The sequence below is a fragment of the Battus philenor genome, unplaced genomic scaffold (genome assembly GCF_028537555.1).
Source record: "Battus philenor isolate CCGP_79_NKW_IND1 unplaced genomic scaffold, ilBatPhil1.0.hap1 SCAF_1, whole genome shotgun sequence".
In the NCBI taxonomy this organism is placed as follows: domain Eukaryota; kingdom Metazoa; phylum Arthropoda; class Insecta; order Lepidoptera; family Papilionidae; genus Battus; species Battus philenor.
The window spans coordinates 13,419,369-13,444,407 of record NW_027181661.1 but is presented as its reverse complement, the minus strand read 5'-3'; the positions used below and the strand labels follow the sequence as shown (position 1 = coordinate 13,444,407).

The following is a 25,039-nucleotide window of genomic DNA, read 5'->3' as shown; positions in this document are numbered from 1 at the left end:
TTTTGCATTCCTATTTGTATTCTGTCGGCGATTGGGCGCTGTCATTTCTATAAGCAATGTGTGTACAGATGTCTTGAAATCTTTTTGTTTTATTTTGCATATGGGCCATTTGTTTGGTGAGAATCCTAAGATTTCTTTAATAATCCTTAAACTTGTCAAAAGTTTCTTAACGCAACGACCATCGTGAGCAATTATAAGCATCAGGGCTTCTCCATCCGTTCAGAATGTTGTGTTGATACTTATAGTCTTGATTTAAATACTTAAGGTCAAAATATATATAAAATATGATAGGTCAAAATATATATAAAATATGACTGTTAATTTATTAATTATTTTGTCTAAAAAAAGATAAATTTCGAAATTAATATAATAGACTTTTATGGTCTACTGCAATGTTTTGAATAAATTAAAAGTCTAGTGTTAACAAAACTGTTAATAATTATAGATGTTCAAATCAATAACAATAAAATTAATATTGTAAAAGGGTTTTAATTATAATGTAATTGATAGCCCTAGAACCAGAATCCAGTTATGCATTGTGTTGATTACAATCGAACCAGAAACGCATCACATCAAGCCTCTAGGAGCCTTCATTGTTTGTACGAACACAAAAAATCTCATTCGACAATACTAAACAACAGTCCTGAGGGTAATGACCGCAATGTGTCAGCTAGTCCAACAAAAGTTTACAACGCCCGATTTAAATACATTAAATACTACACGTCAAAGCGAAACGGGATCTTAATAAACCCAGTAGGGCCTCGGTTATTTGTACATCATTTATGCGAGAAGACAACAATGGTGATTGATAAAATATGCAAAACAAAGCCTTATTATTGGACCCTAATTTCAAATATCATCAATATTTAATATGCAAAATCGGGCACAAGGCTGGCATTTTATAGTAAATTCGCAATTGTAAAAAATTATAAAAAACGAAGGAACAGAGGTTCTTAAATTTTATTTTCGATTGACATAGAATAGACTGGAAATTATATTCTTACTATTAGTTATTTCCTACAAGTTTAATTCATTTTTCAATTTCATCATATCGCAATAGCTAAAGCCCTATGTCATGTTAATAACATCAGCGATGACGGTGGTTAATCTTTCGTGAACCGACGGGTCGTTTGGTAAAAATTAGAAGCCCTAAAATGCATATATTTCCATCATAATATAAGCATTAGCTTTATCGTTTGTGACGCTATCTCGCTCCGATGTTACCAGATGCTGAAACGCCGTTTTACGTTTTCTTACTTTGTAACATTTAACAGGCATTAAAAATCAAGGACTGACATACTCAGTGGACTTCCCACTGGCGCCATCTTTAGTGACTGCTCGCTATTTTAAGTATAAGATCTAACATTTACATGTCCATATGCCATTTTCTTACAGTCAGTAGTGTCACATTTCGTTTTACACTTTACACAGCCTGCACATGTACCACGGATCTTAGATTTTTAAAAACCTCAATATTGTAATATCATTTGTCATAAAAATGACCTTTGTGATTTTTATATTATTCTAAAAAACCTATTTCTTATTATAACCATGTACGTAGATCAAAAAGTTCCAATAATTAAGCTTGTTAAATCTTCTGAACAAGGATATAATGCGACTAAATAATGGTCTTTTAAGATAAATGCGAGTTTTATTTCACAGATTTGAATAAACAAATATATACCATTTAATATCTACCGATGATGGGTAATTATTAAGCGAGAAACACATCAATATTGGCCCAACTAGGACCAGAGACCACGATATGTAAAAGTATAAAGATTCTTGATATCGATTTTAGTAATTATTTTATATCCTTCTATTTAATATTCTCTTGTGTGTATTAATGCAATTGATACTTTTCAATGCGTGGATTTGTTTTCTTTTGTTAGTCTATGTCAATATAATAATAAAAATATATGAGCGGTCATTAAACGTTGTACATTATTGTTAATATGCACTCGAAGACGAAGCGTGAAGCTTCTCATCGAAGGAATTATTGAAAAATCAGCTGCTTTGCAGTAAATATTGAGTGCCACAAAGGGCTAATGAATATTTAAAAGCTACGTCTTATCTGATCAAATACCTCGTGACCGAGAAGCATCACTTTGCTAAATAAGAAACACTCAATGGGTCGCTATTTTTTACATCGCTTAGGCAACATTTAAACCTTTAAGGTGGACAGTCATTATGTTCAATATTACAAATATACCAAAAGATATTTTTTACCACAAAGAATATAATAACGGTTAACATTTGTAAAATTTATTGTTATTTATTTATAGTTAATTTCTTTGATAGCTTATTTTCCAATCTTCTCTTGAACATATATCAGAATATTTTAAAATTTTCTGCATAATTGGACCCAAATATTTACAGCAAATTATTGACACCAATAGTTAAATGCTGTGTAGATCTTCTGTTAAACATTGTTTTATACTGGCTGTAAAATAGAACAAAACATATTACTATGTTTCATTTATGAACATAGAATATTCATTGTGTTACACCGCGGTTTTAAAAATTATCTGAGGAAACTTAAAGGCTCTGGATATTTGCCACTATTAAATATTTTTATTAATAACCTATTCACGAACTACTCTCTAATTGATCGACAGACTCGAAATCGTAGCGAATGGAGTAACGCCAAATTAAGAGGTGATACTCGATTTATGTGTCACTGCAAGATATTCTTGGTAATTTAAAATGTTAGTCTAATTCAAATGTATTTTTATGGAATACATTTAAAGTTATCAATACATTAAACTTTGTTTAAAAAGAGCAAATTTTATGTTTCTTGTCGGTTCAGCAAATTAGCATTTCGAGTGGTACTCGTTTACTCGTGGACTTTTTCAAAATGTTAAAAATAATCAAAAGTGCACGTATTTGGATGAAGATATTTAAAAATTTGCTTTTGTGTGTGTGTTTTAATGATTAATAAAATGCACAAAAACATAAATTTTTATTAAGAAGTCTACTTCATTATAGCTTAGCGTCTAAAATGTGATTGTTGAAAAAACAGCAATAGCCGTTTTACAGACAAATTTACGAGCGGCGGTCCGTCGTAACCCGGGACGGGATGAGTTCAGTGCAGAAGAAACAATTATAATGTTTTGTAGAGAGATTGCTCCGGCTGCTGTGCATGATTATACTCCGCCTCCCGAAGCCATAGAGTTAATAGGGAATACAGTTGGAAAAGTCGAATATTTCGATGTAAAATGTAAAAAAGCGGCGTGATTTTTATAATTACATAATAATTTTAAATAATGCCTCTCCTTCGTTCCAAAAATTAATTTTTCAGATAATAATGAAAATATTGGTTAATATATACCATTCAAGAATAACCTTTTAAACGTGTACAAAGTAAAGCGGATGCAGAGTCATAAGCCTAATCAGTTTATTAACAAGAGTAAAATAGATAGCGAAAAGATAAAAGAAGGATTGCTTTCTCCCATACTTGATTACATTTCAAAATAAAAAAATGCCAGAAAATTTAAATTTATCAATAGATTAATAAATGATTAAAAAAATGTTAACATAATATTTGACAACGGAGGTAATAACGACTTTATGTTTTGAAAATTCGCGTTAATGTGGTCCAGAAAACTTAAAACACTTTAAAATAAAAACGTGTCAACGGATAAAAATTGTCACAGTTGTCTACAGTATTTCAGATGAAAAGGAAAATGTAATATAAAAAGGAATATTGCATATATTGTAATGGCAACGTTTAAGTGTGAGTGAATGATAGTCGTACCGGATTAATGTAAATTAAAAAAATAAAACATAGCATAAAATTCCAGATTTTAACAGAGAATTTATTTAAGTACTAAACATACTCACAAACAAATATGTAAAAACCAGGTAAACTGCAAAAGAGAAGACTTGATACACACTTATGAAACGAGTTGCTTGTCTTGAAAAGGCTGGTGAAAAGTCTCTGCTTGTCTTGAAAAGGCTGGTGACAATCACTATTTGTTATTGTAAAATTATGTATATAGAAAACCATGTCCATTGCAATCTATTTCATCCTAGAAGAAATCGCTATTTGCAAAGGCACCGTCGAACTCCTTTTGCATATTTAAAAAAAATATTCTATTGTTGATGTGTAATGAAGATTAAATAAATAAATACAAGAAATCTTTTCCATTTAAAATAATTGTTATCAAGTAATTAGTAATTCGACCAAAAAAAGACACTACTTTTAAATTCATGTGAAAACTCACGTGCTCTGAAATTTACGTTCCCAAGGGAAAATTGATACAGAGTGCGTTAAGCTAACTGAAAATGCATTTAAAGCACTTATATACCATTTCAACTTTATCAAAGCGAACGCTTAAACGATAGACGATGCAGGTGAGCACAGTTTTCTCCCGTACGGCTTATTTCGCGTTTCATGTCAACAAGTTCATAACGCTGCAGTGTATACGTGCGAACGGATTTGAGAATTTATCGAAAAACGAAAGTTGTCGCGCTCGCTAATTAGAAGTATTCCCTCGCATAGAACCTACAATCATTATGCACCAGTCTGTCATGGCATCTACAGTTGTCTCTTAAATGATGACGCAAGAATCGAATAATAATTATTCCAAAAATATATTTTAATTTCATAAGGAAGCGATTTTATATAGAAATAATTTCACATTTGATAATCAAATTGCCTGCATTACATTACAAACCAGACTTTAGCAGTTATGTATTTCCGTATTATATTAATAAATAAGAACATAATATGTTATCATCGTCGTGTCATCACAAATCAACACTGACACTGCAAAGTATAGGCCTCTCCAAAGATCATCACGATCACCGATTGTGTTTTCCGATCACAATGTATCAATATACAGAAAAATAAATTAGCGTTTTAAAACCAAATTTCTATTTCAACAAGTGTATTTCACTAACAATGAATGCTGTTTATAATAAAAAAATTACAGTACTTACATTATTAGAACGATACAATTGGTTCCTACCTTATGAGTATATATAATATGTATGTAGATGTCTGCGTTAGGTATCAGTTACTATTAGACAAACTTTGTACTCGCCAGTTATCCAACTCCCGTAATGCAAGTCTAAATTTAAATTTGTTCACGTTTTCTATCAGTTGCTCTAAGTAAGATCCGAGAATGTATGATTTATTCTAGACAATGACTGCTTTTCAAAAGAAAGCCTTTGATGAGCATTTATTTCCCGATCATTGCAACCAAGAAAAGTTTATTTTGTTAGACTACATCAGTTCCTTAATAACAAATTATTTTTGGGTAATCAGGTCATGAAATCACAAGGAAAGTAGGCGACACTTTAAGAAATGTATTTATTGTTTATTAGTTGGTTTGAATCCAGTGTAAATTTGTGAGAGTTAATACATTTTTTTTTCAGTTAAATAAAGTGAAAAAAATTATTATATGAAAACAAATTAAATGCTAACACCTCTTTATTCTCTTCCATAAGTTGGCTTGCATCATTGTCATCAGTTTGACTAAGTTAATATAACTTATGTAATTCTAAATATTAATGAAAATTTAGCAATACTTACGTCGAAAATATTGTGCTCGGATGAAAAGAGTACATTGCAGCACGATGAGAAGATGCAGGAACGTGCTGGTTCCCATAGTTCGAATCACTTTTTAACACTATACAGTCGCATCTATGTCGTTCGAAAGATTGCCTGATAGATAACTCGTAGAAAACCTTCACAACAAAAGAGTGCAAGTCTCGTAATGTTTATCTTTATATTCCCTGTTTGATGCTCTCCACACAGCTCAGTATCAAATATTTCATTTTTCATGCGAAACGCCCTAGCCCGCTTCTTGTTTTACTATATTTAGGATTAAATAATGTTTATACAGATAAATTTTAGAGTTAGTCCTAATTTTTGAACCACTAAATATAAATCATTTAAATAAAATTTTAACGTTTCTTTTATTGAGTAAAATTAAAAAAGTAATTTGAAATAATAAAATTTAACACGCGAAGTTCCTACATAAAAAATCGATACCAGAATTCAACTATTGCAAAGTGATTCAAATTAGCTGTTTTCAGACATGTTACTAATAACTAACATGTTATATATTATCTATTATTGATAGAATCTAAGCCGGCACACGAAATAGCTTTTACATGGAAAACTCATTTGACATTCGTTGCTTACGTCCCATTTGCGAACAAGCACTAGATCCGTGGTTACGTTTTTATAAAGCTTTTAAAACACTAATTGAATCACATTTAGTACGCTGCAGTCAATGTAATATTAAATCGATAAACACGCTTTTATCTTGGACATGAGTACCAGTAAATAGGTCTATTTTGTACATTAAAATATTGGAACATGTTAATATTCGAACTACTATGTGTTAACAATAAATAATGCCACTAAAGTATATAAAGTTTGCGTAAAGTTTTTAAATAATAGAAACGATTTATAATAACATATCCAAGTTATGTAATTAAATCAAGTTTCGATATTTCATAGAAATTTCGAGAAAACATGTGCTTCGAGTGGATGAAAATGAATATGTTTTTATTCACACACAAGATTACGTTTACATTTGGACTTATTCAGATTCCTTTTATCTCTAATGCATTTAAAGCCCTGGATATATTGATCAACAAATACTATTATTTAGGCTTTCTTAATATAAAAAAATATCGTATGACATTGCTCAAAAAACTATCTCAGTTTCTTCGTCGTGTCTAATAGAAAAATAAGATAATTACGGCATACGCCTGTGGCTAAAAATATTTTTATTCAATCGGTAACTCTTGAAATATACACCATCTGGCTTCTATTTCGCTAGCCGGAATGAACCATGTTCTAATAAATGATAATCTGTACTGTCGTTTATACAAGTCGATTTTAAAATTTAATCTATATATTGAAAAACATGGGTTTATAAAATTATATTAAAAAATATACCTTGCCACTTTATTTCAATAAGAAGTGCATAAGAAGTAATAGTTATTGAACTTTACACAAGTAAAGGACTAAAGCCACGCAGGTTCACCTTCTATGTTAACATCTAAGAAATGAAAAATAGCTGTGCGGTGCAAATGGAAATGTGTCAGTTCTTTTCACAATCTTCCGACGGCAAGAAAGCTTGCTGTAATCAGTGCCACTGCTTCCGCTTACTTAACTCTTCATTGTCGAAACCTTTATTACGGCCTAAATTTTTCTTTTTTTATAATCTTGTACTTCACGTTCATATAAGTATTACGTATTAAACATAAAATATTTTGTTTAATTTTCCTTCATTGATATATTATTATCTTAATAGTATAGTATTTGATTATCATGCTGGTTTTAACCAATAAAAACTATTAGAATTTGTTACTTACTAAATATTCTGCCAGCCTTTAAGTTTTATTTCACAACCCTTACAGAATTCTCGAAATTAGAATATTCGTGACAAGTACATTTTCAAGTTGCTAAAGGATGGTTTCAAAATAAACGTTCAGTTCAACTGCGAACCTATATGCCTTACAAATCGATCGCAAGGAAACTACAACGGCACAATGTACGTAAAATATAATCAAATAGATTGCCTCAAGCTATCTTCGCATGCCACATTAAGTTATTTAAATTAAACCAATGTATCGACCTCCTGCACGCGCCCCTTTGTTCAAATTTTTACGCCGAAAAAATTGCTGTCATTGCGGTTGGTTTTTAATAATCGTGTGAAAGTTAAATAAAGGCATTAGATAAACATGGGCATTATTTTTATTGCAATAATGACCTTGTTTCTTAAAATATGATTATGCATGTAATGAATTTCTCCTTGTCTAATTTTTAAAGTAAACACATAGCTATAAAATAACATTCCCTATTCTGTAACATCACCATGGTAACTATATTTATTTTATATGTATGTATATATATATAACTTTGTTTTAGTTACTATTACGCTGTATTAACGTAAATAAAAATAAATATTACAAACTAATTATTAATTTAGTCTAATTATTTTTTTAGCTTCATATACAGAATATAATAATTACATTTCAATGCGTACACGTAAATATGTCAATATAATTTTTAAAGAACAATTAGAGTTGAAAAATAAATCGTACAATAGAAACGAAACCAAATTCCATGAAGACGTTCACTAGGCACTTAGAAATCCAGATAAAACAATATAGTATCAGACTTTAGGACTAATCATTGAAACCGGAAATATAATTACTAACATGAGGCAGTCCTGTACAGGCTGCTAACATACATGTATACATAATTCTACTTGTTAAGGCATCTGTGTGAATGAATTCTATTCGTCAAAAAATATAAATATACTAAGATATAATAGAATCATGAATGTTCAAGTCATGAAGCTTGTGCAAGTTTTCCTATTTATTGTAAATAACAACAGGTATAGTTTTCAATGAATAAAGAGACATGTTCTAGTTACGAAGAACACGTTGTTGTCAAAAGTACAGCATTGGTTAAGAAATGTTTATTATAGAAACTTTGGACTAGGTAAAAGTTACATTTATAATTGTTGGTGTTTTTAAATTAAATTTACACATGCATCTTTACTGCGATATTTTATTTGAACTCATTTTAATGGATTCAAAAATGGACCGTATGGTACGCTGCAACTTTTGGTTCTCTATAAGCTAATGGTAAACACATAAACTTATGCTTTATGCGTACATAGTAAATGCTAATAACTAGCTTATCTGGTCGATAATTTACAATAATGGGTTATGAACGAACTTTTTTTTTATCAGACGCTTACTATTGCGCCAGTGCTATTTTCAGATTTCACAGATTCGAAGCGGCAGAGCGCAGAGGGAGCCTAGCTTAAGACCTGTTCTACAGTACCAAAGCTCGAGAGCTCCGTAGGTAGCGTTAGGTCGGGGTGCTACGTACTAATCTTTTACACAAAATCGGGAGGCCGCTGAGCTCTTATATCGCTTCCGCTAATACTCGATGGAGTGATTATGGTCAGTGGCTAGCCAGTTTTTTTTTAACAGATAAAATAAAAACTATTCAATGATATATCCGTCATGGTATAATAAAACCGGCCACTATAGTTATTTAAGAGTAAATAAGTAAGTTGCTTATTTTCATTAATCCCGTTTATATATACACGATTTTCATAGGTATTAGAAACACATGACTATTACTGTAATTAAAAGATTTGATGTACATCAATAAATATTATTTTTATATGCTAGCTAACCACACATTTCTTTCAGAAAATATTCTACTTAATTAATGTAAACAATGCAAATTTATAATTCGTGGACCAAAGGGAGATGCCATTTTATTTATAGTTTTTTTAACTTGTAGATTATAAAGATTTTTAATAGCTTATTACTGAAAACAAATGCAAGACACAGTTCAGCCAATGTTAAATGATACCGGCGGCCCATTGACGTCTACCGTGACATTTGTTTCGTGATGTGCGGTTTTAGCGTGCACGCTGCTGTCTTTTGGCATGATCCAAGTTATTAAAATTTGCTGAAAATTTACTATTTTTATTTCTTAAATTTAAAAATTTACACATATACTAAAGTAATGTTTGAGGTTGTTTTCTTGATAAGTTTCATCAGTACACATGTGTATTAATAACATATACGCTTATGAATAAAAATAAGCAAAGAAATGCAATTTATGCAACTGTAAAATTTTTAATTAAGCTATGTTTAATATATTTGATATCGTCCCGATTTTCTCTAAAAGAACACATTACTGTGTTATACTTTCATAAAGTATTATTAAATTTAACCAGAAATTGCCGGCGCTTTTGATTTATGCTTCAACAGACGATAATCGGTAAATAGTGGTTCTTTATGGAAATCTAAGGACCGTCACGATATCTCTGTTGTTCTGCCATTTAGCGTGCAGCCTTTCTATGCCATAATGCTTTGCCAACAAATAAATAACTGAAATTATAACAACTATCATTTGTTATTATTTCGTGAGCAAATTGCGCATCGTGAACTACGTAAACAAATTATGAAAATTCAAAAAATATCCTAATAAATTAGGTTACATTTAAGACTTTTTTTATAATAATGAGTAAATATTTACTTATTACATATATATACATTGCAGCAACTAGCAATGTTACCAGTTCACATCATACGGAACTAATATTTGCCATGCATAATTAGCGATGCTTCGTATGTTTGTGATCTAAGAGTGTTCCAATAGATCGTAAACATTTCAAAGCAAAGTTTCTTGGATCAAAATCAGCTTATGCATGAATTATGTGCAGTTCCGTATTAATTATGTATACGGTCGTGGATTATACTATTAAAATGGTCATTTTTGGAGAAATGGATAATTAGAGTTGATTAGTTTTCTTCTTAGTGTGTTTAATGAAAAATGGTGTACTTTTGTATATTTTTTGGTATTAATGAATTTTTTATACAAAACTAACTTAAAAAAAAAAAACAATAAAATTGCTCCTTTATCCCGAAACCTTCTACGCTTGTTTTTGATTTGATACAACATTTATTCTTAATATTGTCCGCTATTTTGAAATGTTACAGAAGGATTAAAAGAAATAGGTCTCTTCGCAAGTTGTTGTTGTGTTGTAGTTGATGTTTTAGCATCGCCACTTGTAATACAAATTAAAGTTCGCGAATGCCGATGCTGTTATGTGTTACTTACTGGAATTTTTGAATCATATTAAACCTGCTCGCCGTTAGTAAAACATTATAACACTTGTACTATTGTTCGATGATAAACCGAATTAATAGATTTTTAATTATCTTATTAACATTTATTAAAATCTTCTCGTAATCGGCTAAATATTGCCCTATTAGGCATCGATAACTGTTTAAATAAAACATTAATACTTGCTGTAAGATTTGAAATTGTTGATTATTGCTTCAAATTTCACGTTTAAAATATCTACAATTGGTCATTTGCGCGTAGTTGTCATCAATCTTCATACAAAATTGAACGATAAAGATAATAGCGTTCATTAAGTGTGATTGACACATTGTTCTTCCTTTATAATTAATTATTCTATGTTATTGCATGAGTGGAAAGCCTTTAACAGGATAACAGTAAACAGAAGAAAACTACTATTTGTACATTTAATTATAGAATTAAGTATTATTCGTTTCACAGATACATGTTATTAAAGAGACTTTGGCCAGGATCAGTCGCATGTCACTATCTAGCTTATTATCATAGGATAATTTATTAAATTTTATATTTTCATGTAAACAGAAGACTAAAAAGATAAATTAAAAAAAAACGAAAGCTAACTGTGCCTATTCCAAAACCACAGCGTTTGGTACAAGCCCACGCTTGCCGGTTCTTGACAAATACTAGTTCTTGACAAACACTAGTATTGTGGTTTATTATCTTACACCCACAAGGTACATGTTTTGAAATGTTCTGATCACTTTATTGTACAGATACATTGTTAGATTATTAGGCGGGATACAGCGGCTGGGCCCATTGACGAATATCGCAGAATAATATATGTTTTAATATTTACGTGTACGGGAATATACAACGGTGACAATCGCTCCTTAGTCGGGATTAATTTTTCATTTGAATTGAATACAGGTAACGATGTAATTCGTTTTTGGTAGATTTTTTAGAAAACTAAAGAACTGCGCTCAAGATTTTTTTAATAATAAATTGATTTAATCTTAGGTAGATTTGGGAAATGAGGATAAATAAAACTTATTGTTGATTTACAGATACATATTAATGATTATAAAAAGACAAATTCAATAATTATATCGAGTTGAAATATCCTTAGTAATATTAAGATAAAAAAATTTACGGAGGCGGTTTATATTCGTATGAAATAATTTAAAAAAAAAACTCGTTCAGACGCAAGGAATTAGATTCCATAATAGGCAGCAGTTTACGATGTCAATGATTCGATAAAATTATTTACACAATACGTTGCGACCTACAGTTTATCTCCACCGAGGGTTGTTAGGGCCACGTACATAGATAATTAGGTACTTGTGTCAAAAGGCGGGCGATCTTGAACACCACGCAATAACGCACAATATTTTCAATTATTTTATTATATCATTCCATTAGTCTTTAAAAATTATTGTTCATTTTTGGTAAAAGAGTAGCACATGTGTACTTATCATAAGCTTAAATTTTTGTAAAATTTTAGTTTTATCACATATATTTATATTTCATGAAATCGGTAAAAAAATTGATAAAATATTTTTTTATTTCTAAATTGAAAAAAAAAAATGAAGGTCAATCCTTCCTACATAATTAAAGACAACTTAGATATTTCAAATATTTATCTAAATGTAAACTTGTAAGTCAACGAAGAGGAGAGAGCTAGAAAGGAAAACCTTATTGAAACCGAACCGTCTCTGTGAACACGCGTGTAATTCGACTGAGTACGTACGTACATTTCTCCTTGCTCCGCAACGATCTGACATCAAAGCGTATTTAAATGTTGACAATAACAAAATAACAGTTCGCAACGTTCCTATAGACATTGAATTACATAAAATAAACCTCTACTGCCTTGGTGATTGCTGTATTCACTTTTACTTACTCAAAGCCATAAACGTATTAAAAATGAAAAGTGAGCTTTAAACAAATTAAAATTAAAAGGTTAGTGTTTAAAAACCGAGAACCTTTTTAGATGATGTATGAATATTCATTGTCAAGCATTATCGTTTTTAACGTAACAATATATAACAGTAGAAAATTAAATAAAAGTTCGATCCGCCATCTTATCGTATAGAAATAGGTTTGCTGCAGTATGTGGAAATAAACTATCGATTCTGTGGGCTAATATATTGAAAGGAGATATTTCATTTGATATTACATGTTTATAAAAACATGCATGCAATTATTTATATCAGTACATTAAATGGAATAATTTTCCTATTATCGTAAAAATAAAAGTGCGTGTAGCATATAACATAGTGTTTTTTTAAGATCAAGTATGTAATACTTTGATGTGCTCTTATTTCTGTGTCAAAGTACTTTCTTCAAAGAGAATACGAACTGTTTTGTTATTAAAACAAAACTGAAAGGAACTCAAGAGCGTAAAGTAAAAATTACAATTGGTTATTTTGTTTCCACGAGCTTTGTATTGTTTTTCTCTAAATATACTAAGGTGTTTATAATGTTTGAAGATCTAGTAAATTATAAAGGAATAATTGTCAATGTGAGTAATTCTTACAAGAGCGAGAATAAATCACGCAGAGATAAAATATTAAAAACTTAAAAGAAGAAATGTATGAAATGAAAAAAAAATTGTAATCAATTATTGGACACAAATAATCAATCAAATCACCCTTTATCAAATGCCACTCAATAGCAAAAAAATCTTTTTAATGACTAATTTAGCAAGCCTTTTCATCTAAATTACAATAAAAATCTGTACGGTTCAATTTTAACCTTTGGATTTTTATTTGTATTTGGTTAAATATTGTTTGCATCATCCCAACTGTTGGCATGCTTAAAAGTATATTAAGAAACGAGTCGACATTTGAACGAAGTCTGCATTCATATTTGATGTCATGGAATATTTTCATAAAGTTCTGAAAAGGAAATTAGGATACGCCTTTATTTTTACTTATGCTTTTGTGGTTTCCTATTTGTGTGTTTCATTCCTAAAACAGTTTTAAGTAGTTAGTAGTTTTGGGAGTAAACAGTATATTCAATATATTAATATAGTCACATCGATTTGAGTTTTATTAAAATCCAATTTAATTTTCATTATTTGCCCAAATCTTTTTTGAGTTTATCAACGTTTTTCGTGAAGAGTATACTAAAAGTGATGGAGACATAATTCAGTTGAAATATCTAGGCGCCACCTTAGACTAGTATCATGTAATAGCAGCTAACAGAATACAAAACAGTGACTTAGGCTTGTAACTCCTCGGATTCTTGTCCTACCCATGGTGATTACACGCGATTATTAGACTGTTTAAAAATTGTCAAATTACTTTTTGCTATCACAATCTGTCAGTGTATTTTCTTGCATTTTTTCGTGTAATAACGGAGTTATTCCACAAATATTTTTTATTATTCTAATATATTTATTCTATTAAACCAAAGAAGTTCACAGAAGTTAATAAAACTTGATAGTCGGAGCACACGTATGCTGTGCAACTGCGCATCACAAATATAAAAGAAAATTATCTGAAGCCCTTGTGCTTGTGGAACGTATGAAGTTGAAAATTCGAACTGAGTTCGTTCCTTATGTACCGTTCAAATTGTACTAAGGATTCTCAGATATAATCCTTTTGTATATACAGAAAATTATCTTCTCATTACTATACTTTAATACTTATAAAAAAAATATTGTAGTTAAAAATACATGTCTCTATATCCTAATACAATTCTACAGAGTAACGTTGTTAAGCTAAGCTTGATTGATAATTAATCATAGGCAGTCTCATTAATGTAAATAAGTCACTAACAAACGAATTTAAAACGCAAATTTCGTTATAGTATTAAATACAAAATATGTGATTTATTCTCTAAGTGAATGTATAAAAAAGTGTTTTATGTGTAGAAATATTATGAATCTTGATTATGAAAAAAAAATTATAAGTGTTATTTAATACATTCAAATGCTATGTTCAAATACATAGTTGGTTATTTATGTTAAAATCTTCAATGAAAATCTTAAATCACAATTTATAAATTGAAACAGAATTTGAACACTAACTTTTTTAGATATTAACTTTTTCGTTTCATACCTTTCAAAAATGTAAGTTGGCTTAAAAACAATCAGACACCGAAATCATTTTAATAATTTTGTTATTGTTTTCACTTTCATTAATTATAACGGTTTTTTTTTATGAAACTACTGCATGTTTTAGTTATATCATACGCATGAATATATGGTATAACAGTGGATTTATGGGAAAAACGCACAAAGCGTTTATATATAAACAACAAAATTACATACAAAAAATGTTTATACATTCAGTCCTAATCTAGTATTAGATATTATAACATAAAAAAATATAAATCATTGAATATTTCTTAACACCGCTGCAGTTTAACTTGTGTCTACATTGAATTTATTATTACGTGCTGTTGCGCGTTCGATCTCCGCTTTTAAAGTGAGTGGAAATCATGCTTTTATTGATATTTTTCTCACTGCACCTGGACGACTTACTAAAACATGATATATGTTCAAGTAAGTATACCATAAATATAAATAATAAGAATATCGCGTGATAGACAACCTTCTTCTTCGAAGACATTTTATTTATTTTTAAATATGCTGTCACATTGAATTAGAAGCTCACTTGATCCGATTAAGAACAATTCCATGAATTAATGTGGTGTAAAATATACGAAACATTCGTTTTGAGACTTAACATTATGCATTTATTATGTATTAATAACTTTTGAAATTATTAAAGATATTGTTTCAAGAAATCGAATGTTTCTGGTTTGTGTAATGATTGCGGCAAAACTTCATGGTTCTTGTATATTGACCGGAAAGGAATCATACAAGATTACCATAAGTTGCACTAGACTAGGACAAATTATGTACTACTACTCAAAAAAAAATTAGAGAATATCACATTTTGTTATAAGCCACAAATCGCGAAGCTCAAATATAACCAAAATAGTTACCTAAATTGTAAGTATTTAGAGCAAAGCAATCGCGCAGTTTTAGCTATAAGTAAAATTATTAAATTAGGTCTATTTAATTAAATCTACTATATCACTGTCTCACGTAAATCTTACATAAAACTAATTTTTAAAAAGTTAAAGAGGTATCAGCTATATTTTATTAATGATAAATCCATACTGATATAAAAATACTCATGATTATTAATTCCGTTTTTTTATATGTATACAAAAGGACAGCGTATTTCGGCAACATTGGCTAAATAAATCCACACCAAATCCGTTATATTGGTGAAATATATATTATTATAATTAATATATATTATACAGACAAAATATATTCGAAAAATAAATTATTAAAATATTGTATATTTTAATGACTTTCGTTTAAGAAATTATGTTTCCATATTTCTAATTATCTATGGTCAAATAAAAACACAGCGTATTTTTGTTGCTTAAGGCGGTGACGTTTTAAAGTAGTAAACCTAAGATGTTTTAAATGTGAAACTTGGCATGTTCCAAAACTATGAAATCATCATCAAACTTTATGGCAACAGATAATCTTAGTAGAAGGCCAAGGAATATTTGTCGCGTGACGTTACTATCAATTTGATTTAACTTTTGTTTGTTTTTTGCTTTTGTTTCACTGATAACCTGATTAAAAAAATCCTTCATAGAGATAATAGTCATTAACGAAATTTGCAGGTGAAGTAAAATTTAAATATCTGTTAAAATTAAATATAAATACAAGTTTGCCATCATTATCGACAATTAATCGTATATTTAAAGTTTTTAATTTCCAATCTAACTTAATGGTATAGGTTGATAAAACTTTTATCAAGTTAGCCGATGTAATTACCCTTCAGATGGGCCTTTGCACGGTTGCGGAGCTGTGTGGAGTTCGAGACTTGCACTAAAGTTACGGGTCGTTCAGCGCGACAGGACGTGCGATGGAACGCACGGACGAGCGACGACTGGCGATCTTGTAGCGCGGAGTAACGGAGCAAACTGACGTGATGCATGGGATGTATGTCTTCTGATTTTGGCCCCGCGAACGAGAACCAAGCTTAGCCCTTTGCCGGAATAGAGGCCACCAATTGTTTCCAAAATTTATGACGCTACTTCAGATTTAACAGGATATATTCTATAAGCCACGTTAAGTTTAATTTTAATTACTACTTAAGGACAAACCGGCGATAATAGAAATAGTTCAGTTAAATCTGCACGTGAAGGATTGTCCCGAAATTTTTATATTTAAATTTAATTTAAATATATTTTATTTTTTTTACGTTATATATGTCGAATAGTTCTTCGGAAGAATAACATATTGACACCGTATTTAAATACTCGTTACACGCTTGGATACACCCAGCATGTTTAGAATTGAAATTGCTGAAACAAATCGATTAAAAAAATAGCCGAACATTGTTAAGTAAATTTTTTTGTAAATGTAGTTTAGTAATATATTTCAAACCAACCATAAAAATTTCCTATGGAAGACTAAACTGTGACGTGATATAATATCTTAAGTTTGAATAGATACTATAATGTTTTAATACAATCGATGCTTACACATTAAAAGGAGCTTTTTAATAACCATATAAATGAATGAGAAGGTGTAATCCTTGTCAAAAGTTAACTTGCACTTCATACAATCGGAGTATGCAGGTACAGAATTTTATACTAGTTAATTTATTAACATTACAAATATACATAACACTATAAAATTATTCGAAAATATTTATTAAATAATATAAATACATTGAATACAAAAGTTTTAGTAAAATAATGTTGTGAAAAAGTAATTTTGTTCAAACTTGACGGTGGTAATTAATTATACATTAATTTTTTTGGGGCATGAAAACAAATAACGGTCGTACCCTTAAAATTAACAAAAAAAAAAATCACGAATTCGTACAAAACTACAAGTATTTTAAAATTTTCTGACATATTAGATGACAATGAAACGCGGCTCCGGTTTCATTACCTTCAACTGCTAAGAAGGCGACTATTCAAGTTATGCAGACAAGTATAGTTGAAAAGTAAGAAACACGACCCCTGTCAGGATCTCGGACTGCGAAAACTTTGCCGATACGTGTGACGAGGCGATTTAAAACTTCTAAAGCCTCTCCTTTGTTTAAAATATCCAAGAGATCATGCCTTGTTTAACAAAGGTCATAAACCAGAATTTTTTTGGTTCTCTACTAAAAAAAAAACAATGCATAGTATACATGAGCTTTAATAATTATTTATTTTGTAAATTCTTTATTGATGGTATCTTGTATTTTAAAAATATTTAGATTTAATCAATATGGCATAACTCTTACATATGGATCAAAGCGGATCGTCTAGTCTATTTGCAGCTTGGTCTAATTCGTAAGTCTGTTTACAATAAAATATGTATCTTTATACCGTTTCCCGTCAAATAATGTGTCATTATGTTGAAACAATGTCACCAGTGCAAAATTCGCGTGCGTCCTTCTTCATTGAAGGTTAGTCTCTAGTAACCGCTTAGCACATTTCTTTGTAAAAGGATTAGCTATGGGCTTAAGTACTAAGAAACTCTCTGTCAATTAAGATGCAAACGTATACTGTAATTTTATATGGCTTCTTTTGTGTGAACATTGATATTAAATCGCCGATATTAAACCAAAAGTTGATAGAGATTTTTAGTTACGAATCGGACATCGTACTTTTTAACATTTTAGATTAGTTTATTTTGTGTAAGCATTGCAATAGCTAAGGATTGTTATACGTCGCTTAATGTAATTAAGGTAATATTAATATATAATATTCATTATGATTACATTCTAATCCCCAAAGCTACCACCGTATTGAGAAAGTTACTCCTCTATGGTAAATGTAGACAATGAGTCACAAGGCACGCTTATCGTAAGTTGATTGATGTTTTAGCGACGACTTGTAAATTGAATTTAGAGTTATGACAGCAATGAGTCTAAACATTTTTGTCCATATATGTACATTACGTACTAAATGTTATATATGTATTTACAAGACCTGTCTCTTCATGCTTTTCTTCTGAAAAACTGTTTTTTTTGCCAATATTTCTAGTAAAATTCCAGGATTAAACTCATTTTCTCCTTGTGCATATAGAAAATCACTAACAATTTTGAATTTATTTACATATTACGCTTCACATGTAAAATGAAAATTATAGCACATTTTACGTAAAAATAAGTTATGTCTCTTTCTACACTTGACTTATCCGCGTCTAAGTAACAAAAAGTGTAGCCTATTTCAGAGGAGCATCCTCAAGGACCACTCTTTAAGTAACATTAATCTGGTTTCGTCGCGATCGTACGTATCTCTTTTTATTTTCTAAGCGCAACAAATTGTTAAAAACGTATGTACAAAATTAAACTTTAAGACTACTGAATATAAAGTCAATAACACGATGCAACATAAATAACATCGCCTCCAAAGTATTATACGTGCATTAACAAGTGCATTGCATGACACACTATTAGACACCTTCGACGGGAAAAATATTTCGTTTATTTTATATTGAAACATTAAATTTTGCCAGGTATTTAATTGAAGTTTATATTAACTATAATTAAAAATGATACATAAATTAATAAACACATACTTACTTAGATAGTTGTAACTTAAAATAAAATGATGGCTTATTAACGCCATCATTTCATTTTATGTTGCAACTATCATTCGTTACTTCTACTTGAGGCTAAATATATATAATAAGAACCTAAACAAGGATAAAATCAATGCATACTAGGGGCGCTTGTGACAGTGTACTCTTTAAATAGTTTACTTAAAATATTTTGAAATAACAATAAATGACATTTCAATGTGATATTCATGTCAGCATGGTCAATATTTTTATAATTTTTCTGTAACTATTGCTTTTAAAACAAGTCTAGCTGCTTCATTGATACCGCGTCTTACTGGTAATAGCAAATATTCAATAAACAGGGAGTGGAACATCTTTGCTAAAATAATAAATACTCGTGGCTCACGCAAATATTTGGGCTACACGGTAATCGAATGCATTACGCATGACGTACATTATATAGCGTACACGTTAGTGGCAATGATCAATTAAATGTTGAAATAATTACTTTAGTTACGTTAAATAAAAGTGATTTTTTTTTATGTGTAGCCCACGGTTAGCCGTGCTTACAAAAATTGTTTACGCACTAAATTTGCATTAACCTTGTATTATATACAATAATTATTGTAAATAATTAAACTTCTGACGATACTGACAATTAAATATAAAATAGATGTGATGACAGAATTGATTGAACTAATGTTGCTAATAGTCATTATAATTTCCATAATATTGAGTCATGTGAACAACACGACCATTTTAAGTAATATTTATAAAACTAAGATTTTATAGTCACCTTATAAGTTCTATTACTGTTTTCAGTCATTTAACTGAACGAATTATCGAGCGATTCCCCAGTCAAGGATAGGATGTTTTCTTGTTGCCTAGTAACATTTGTTGAGCCAATGACTCAGTTTCAGTGTCAGGCTATTAAATCTTGGTGACACTAATAAATTACTACTTTACTGATAAGAGCTATATGTTAACTGGTACAAAAATTAAACATTGATAATTATTAAAAAGCTAAATATTTATTTCACATAATATATTTTGTTTTTTATTGAATAAATAAATTTTAAAAATAAAAAGTTAAAGATTAGTCTAATATACATTCGTAATTCAGCTGTGGATATTCGATCTCAATATCATTAATTCTCGATCAAATTCTATAAGTAAAATAAACCCGACCAAGACAAAATCCCAAGAATGTTTATTTTTAATCTAAATAGCATATATGCCTACCTATATATCAGTTTCTATATTTTTTTTTGCATATGTGTTATAAAGAAATTAAACACCAAACTTATGTTAAATATTAAAGCAGTAACGTCCTGCGCTCCCTCTCACTCACTTATTTTATGGTATATAACAATATTACAACAAGTATAAATTTATTTTAGGCCATTTCCATAGAATAGCGAAGGAAAAATATAACAAACTAAAACGACAATGTATTGTCATGAACTATTAATAAATTAACCATTAATTCAGCAACTATAACAAAAAAGCTAAAAAAATAGGAAATTAATCATCAAAAGAAAATCGATATCGCAAACGCGTTTCCTTCTTAACATGCCTATCGTACTTACAATAAAAATTATTTGCATGGCTTTTAATAAAAATAACGAATAAGATACGTGATCAATATGCAAAAAAAAAGACGGAGACCTAAACACATAAAGGTTAAGTTCTTACTAGTTAGGTTTAATAAGATTTTTTTTTATCCAAAAATTATGCGCGCAATTTGATGCATAAGCTTTGAGAATAACAACTTTAACCTTATTTTTAAGAAAGATTTGCGGTAACCAACTTTAGTACAAAGTTTTCTAACCACGTTTCCCAGGATAATCAGTGGTAATCCATGTAAGAGATGTCAACTATTGAGACTAACATATATAGTTGTGCGGTACACGATTGAGCCTGATAAGAGTTCTCCTCTTTGTATTGACATCGACGAGAGACAAATTCTAAATGTTTTGCACAATCATTTAGATGTTAGGAAGCTTTGTGCCAAAAGAATACTTCATGTACATACTTACATTTCATGTACATACTTCCTTCGGTGTACTATCCACGGAGTGATTAACCTCAAGGCTTTGCGTACATATGCATGCATGGTACGCCCAAATCCCTAAGCATGAACCTGTTCTGCACGACCTGGAGTTTGTGAATGACGCGCGGATTAGCATGCGCGAAGCATGGACCGCTGTTTAGTTATAGAAAGAGGCAGAAGAGCAAGAAGATCGCCCTTATTCGTGCGCTTTGATGAAATTCGATGTCCTGCAGCACTACACCTAGGTAACTGATTTGAGTCAATTATGGAACTAAACTATTCATGAGTGTGGCGCTGGCAGCTATACCAGAAGTGTAAATGTAGGTGTCGTCTGCGAACGGGGCGAGCTCTACATCATTGAGGCACGCCCGCCCGAACCGAACGTGGTCGGGGGCATATTCCCTTAAAGAAACACCGAAACTTTCGATTGCTCAAACACTTTTGTGGCATCGTTTAAATTTTATATGAATCCATTTTTATAATTATGTAGCTTCAAGTATCCTATGACATTTGCAGTCTTCTACGTCGGGAGGAGTTTGCCCACCTTATTGCTTAAGCCATCGAAGCCCCTGAAACGTCGTTGCTTTGCTGCTATCGTAAAATGATATTGAAATTCGATGATGGTGCCTCAAATATAACATTGGATTCAATGTTGGATTTATTGGTATGACCCTGAAATCAAAAGACAATCTTCACAGCGGGCTTATCGCTTTAGAAGATTTACCTACAAAAATTAAGATAGGAAGAAGCGTAGGGAAAGAATCACTTCATCAGACAGGCTATTATAAAACAACTTTTCTTGAAAATACGAAGACAACGTAAAAATTGTGCCATATTTCTTTGGGTGTGGTTTTGAAGATAAAATTAATGAGAGAATAACGTGTCAGCGTAACCGTCCAAACGAACAACCTATATTCGACTATGGCAAGTAAGAAATTTTTGTCTTTCTCCTTATAGTTCCACTCTTGCACCATGCGACTTTTCATTTTTACTTAAAATAAGTGAAAACCATTTTGGTACACGATTAAAAATGCTAAAGAGGTGGAAGTTGCTTGCGAAAACGCCATGGAAATGGCTGTTATGTGCACAGTTGCTTAAGGGAACTATTTTAAAAACAATAAAAGAATTCACAACTTGATATATTTTAAGCCAGTCATTCATGTCTTTTATTATTGGTATTTGTCACAACTTTTAACTAGTCATCATAAAATGCTGCGGGATAAATACACTTAGTTGTGCTTGAAGTCAAAACGTTGATTGTAGGTTTGATTGAAGGCACGCCAGCGACATGACCAAATAGAAAAAGGAATCAAATATTTCAAGATCAAATAGAAAGACGCTTTGAGCAGTTGACAGTCGTAACGTCGGACAGGGGGAATAGACGTTTGAAAGGTTTGTTACGAATTTGAAAAAACGTTTTCATTTATAAATAATAACAGACACATTTATAATAACAAATTTTTGTTTTTTTTTTTTGGATTATAAATTTATTTTAGATCAAACCTAATATTTGTATGCATCATAAAAGTTTAAATTTTTGAAATATTTTACACTTCATACCATTTTATGGGCGGTAAGGTATAATTTTTAATTATTCTTACGTACTTAGCATACCAATAGCATACCAATGAATATAAATAAATGATGTACCAAAAGAGTGTATTAAAATAGAATACGATGAAAATTAATATCACGTTTAAATCCGTTCCAAAAGTTTAACGAAAAATAAAGTAATTTTTCATTAAAGATAATAAATTTGGCTATAATAAAGAAATTAAATTAAGCACAATTGGAGAAATGTATGTTGATACTTTCGGGTAGTGACATTCATTATAGTTTTGTTGAATAGTGTGTGATTTGAGCATATTGTTACAGCGCTCGTTTGTCCGGTTATCAAATTACCTTCGCGCGATTGTTCGCTTGTACGAAATTTTTGAATGACAATTGCTAGTCTGAACGCACTATCGCTTAATTTGTGCGCAATCGTAAGCTTAAGTTACGACTATATGCTGAATGTTAAATGATCAGTTAGTAGTTTTGCGTTTATTGCTAAATGTATGTAAAGTAGAAAAAAAATGTTTATGTTCGAAAATTATTAGATATTTTAAATTATTTCCAAAGAAAACCAAAGAAATAATATTGCCGTTGTTTTTATTTTAAGGTAAACTTGTTTTAGGATCACTTAACTAAGACTTCCGATAACTGTTTATTTCATTTTTAAAGCAAATCGGTATTCACTCGATTCATACTGACTGATACCTAAAAGAGATTCTGATAGAATACACTAACATTTTCTGATATAACCATCCTATGTTTATTCGATAATTAAACTTGCATCTGAATCACACTACTCTATCGCGAGTCTCTTGAGATCGAGTTGCAATTACTTCTCTGAAGAAGTTCCGATGTAGAAGTTAGTGGTTTTGAAGCAACACGATAAATCTATATCGGTTCACTCCCAACTATAACGCTAATCAGATTTATAATAATATTCGAGTCAAGTCAGGATGGTTTCAGAATAATATTTTTTTTTATAAAAACTAATAACAATAATAATTGCTTAACTACACAGGCTAAAACCAAAGCAAAAAACAACGCTTTCGGCAAATGTTGCTATCATCGTCAACGTCACTTTTATTATAACTAAATGTCGATTAAATAAGTGCTGTGAAGTGAGTAGTGTGTGAGGTCAGTAGTGTAAATAAAATAAATAAAAAATAGCTTCTGTCATTAGCGGAAAATAATGTTTTTACTACCACTGAAAACTAGCTAATTTTTTACAGTCGTTGTTTATGCTTTACAGGGTGATAAAGCATGAAGTTGATAATCAGATGTTTAACCAAATACATATGGTAATGTAAGGTTTACATAAACTGAATGAAAGTGGATCTCACGATACAGGGTGACTGTGCTATGGATGTAACAGCTTTTAGCGATGAATGTATAGCTCATTTGTCAGCCAGAAGCTTTTACACCTATTTCCAATTACTCTGTATAAAGTGATCACTCTGGAACGCGACAAGCCAATAACTTCAAGCAGTTCAGTCTTTAGGGATAGATTTTCATCAGAAGATACACGCTCACTGTAAGGCAAAAGCCTTGCTAAGCGATCGCCACAACGACCAGTCATGCATTGCCCGCATCCAACTACTTCTCGCGACTTTGGCTATGTCCTCGATCTATTTACCAAGACGCCTAACTATATTATAATTAGGTCATTTATTATTTTCGAACGCAGTTGATATTGCACATTCCTCTTTAAAGCTTTTACACATATAACCAATTACCCCGCAAATTCGGAACCATGATACATTTCTGCCATAATGTATATTTTTTTAATTGACCTTTCATCGCGAGACCAACAGCCGTGCCATAAAATATATACCAGGATAAATAAATAGATTTTATTTCTTGTGTATAATAAAATAGTTATAAACTACAGTTATAACTGTATTTAAAGAATGTTTATGTGATATATCACAAATAAAAACTTTAAATACAAACTAAACTACCATGCGGTTCGTATGGTACACAAATCATTCTCCTTAATCAAGCGCCTGAATCGACAAACTCTTGATTTGAACTGATGACAACGTTTCGTGACCGTAACTTGATAAAAGAATAGAACACTTTATTAGCTAAATGGTGGTACCGTACCAATATGCACTCAAGCTTCTGAAACTTGTCTTTGCAACAATCTTGTAAGTTCAACCACACGAATACTAAACATCTTTATAATGTAATAAATTTTAAAACCTTTCAGTTATTTTCAATTAATTTATTCATAAATAATATTTTATAGTAATAATATAAACATTTTAAACAAATATTATAT

At 30.5% G+C, this 25,039-nt stretch overlaps 1 protein-coding gene across 8 annotated transcripts in view; it reads right to left on the bottom strand.

The window, feature by feature from the left end:
* trol (terribly reduced optic lobes) overlaps positions 1 to 25,039 on the bottom strand; it is a 130,195-nt gene that overhangs the window by 44,379 nt on the left and 60,777 nt on the right. The window contains exon 1 of one of the 8 annotated variants that reach the window (XM_068761412.1): positions 5,540 to 5,694. The exons of the other annotated variants lie outside the window; for them this stretch is intronic. Within the exon in view, the coding sequence (XP_068617513.1) occupies positions 5,540 to 5,615 (76 nt within the window). The 5' untranslated portion in view covers positions 5,616 to 5,694. Of the gene's footprint in view, positions 1 to 5,539; positions 5,695 to 25,039 lie in introns of those variants that run through there. 8 annotated transcript variants of the gene reach the window in all.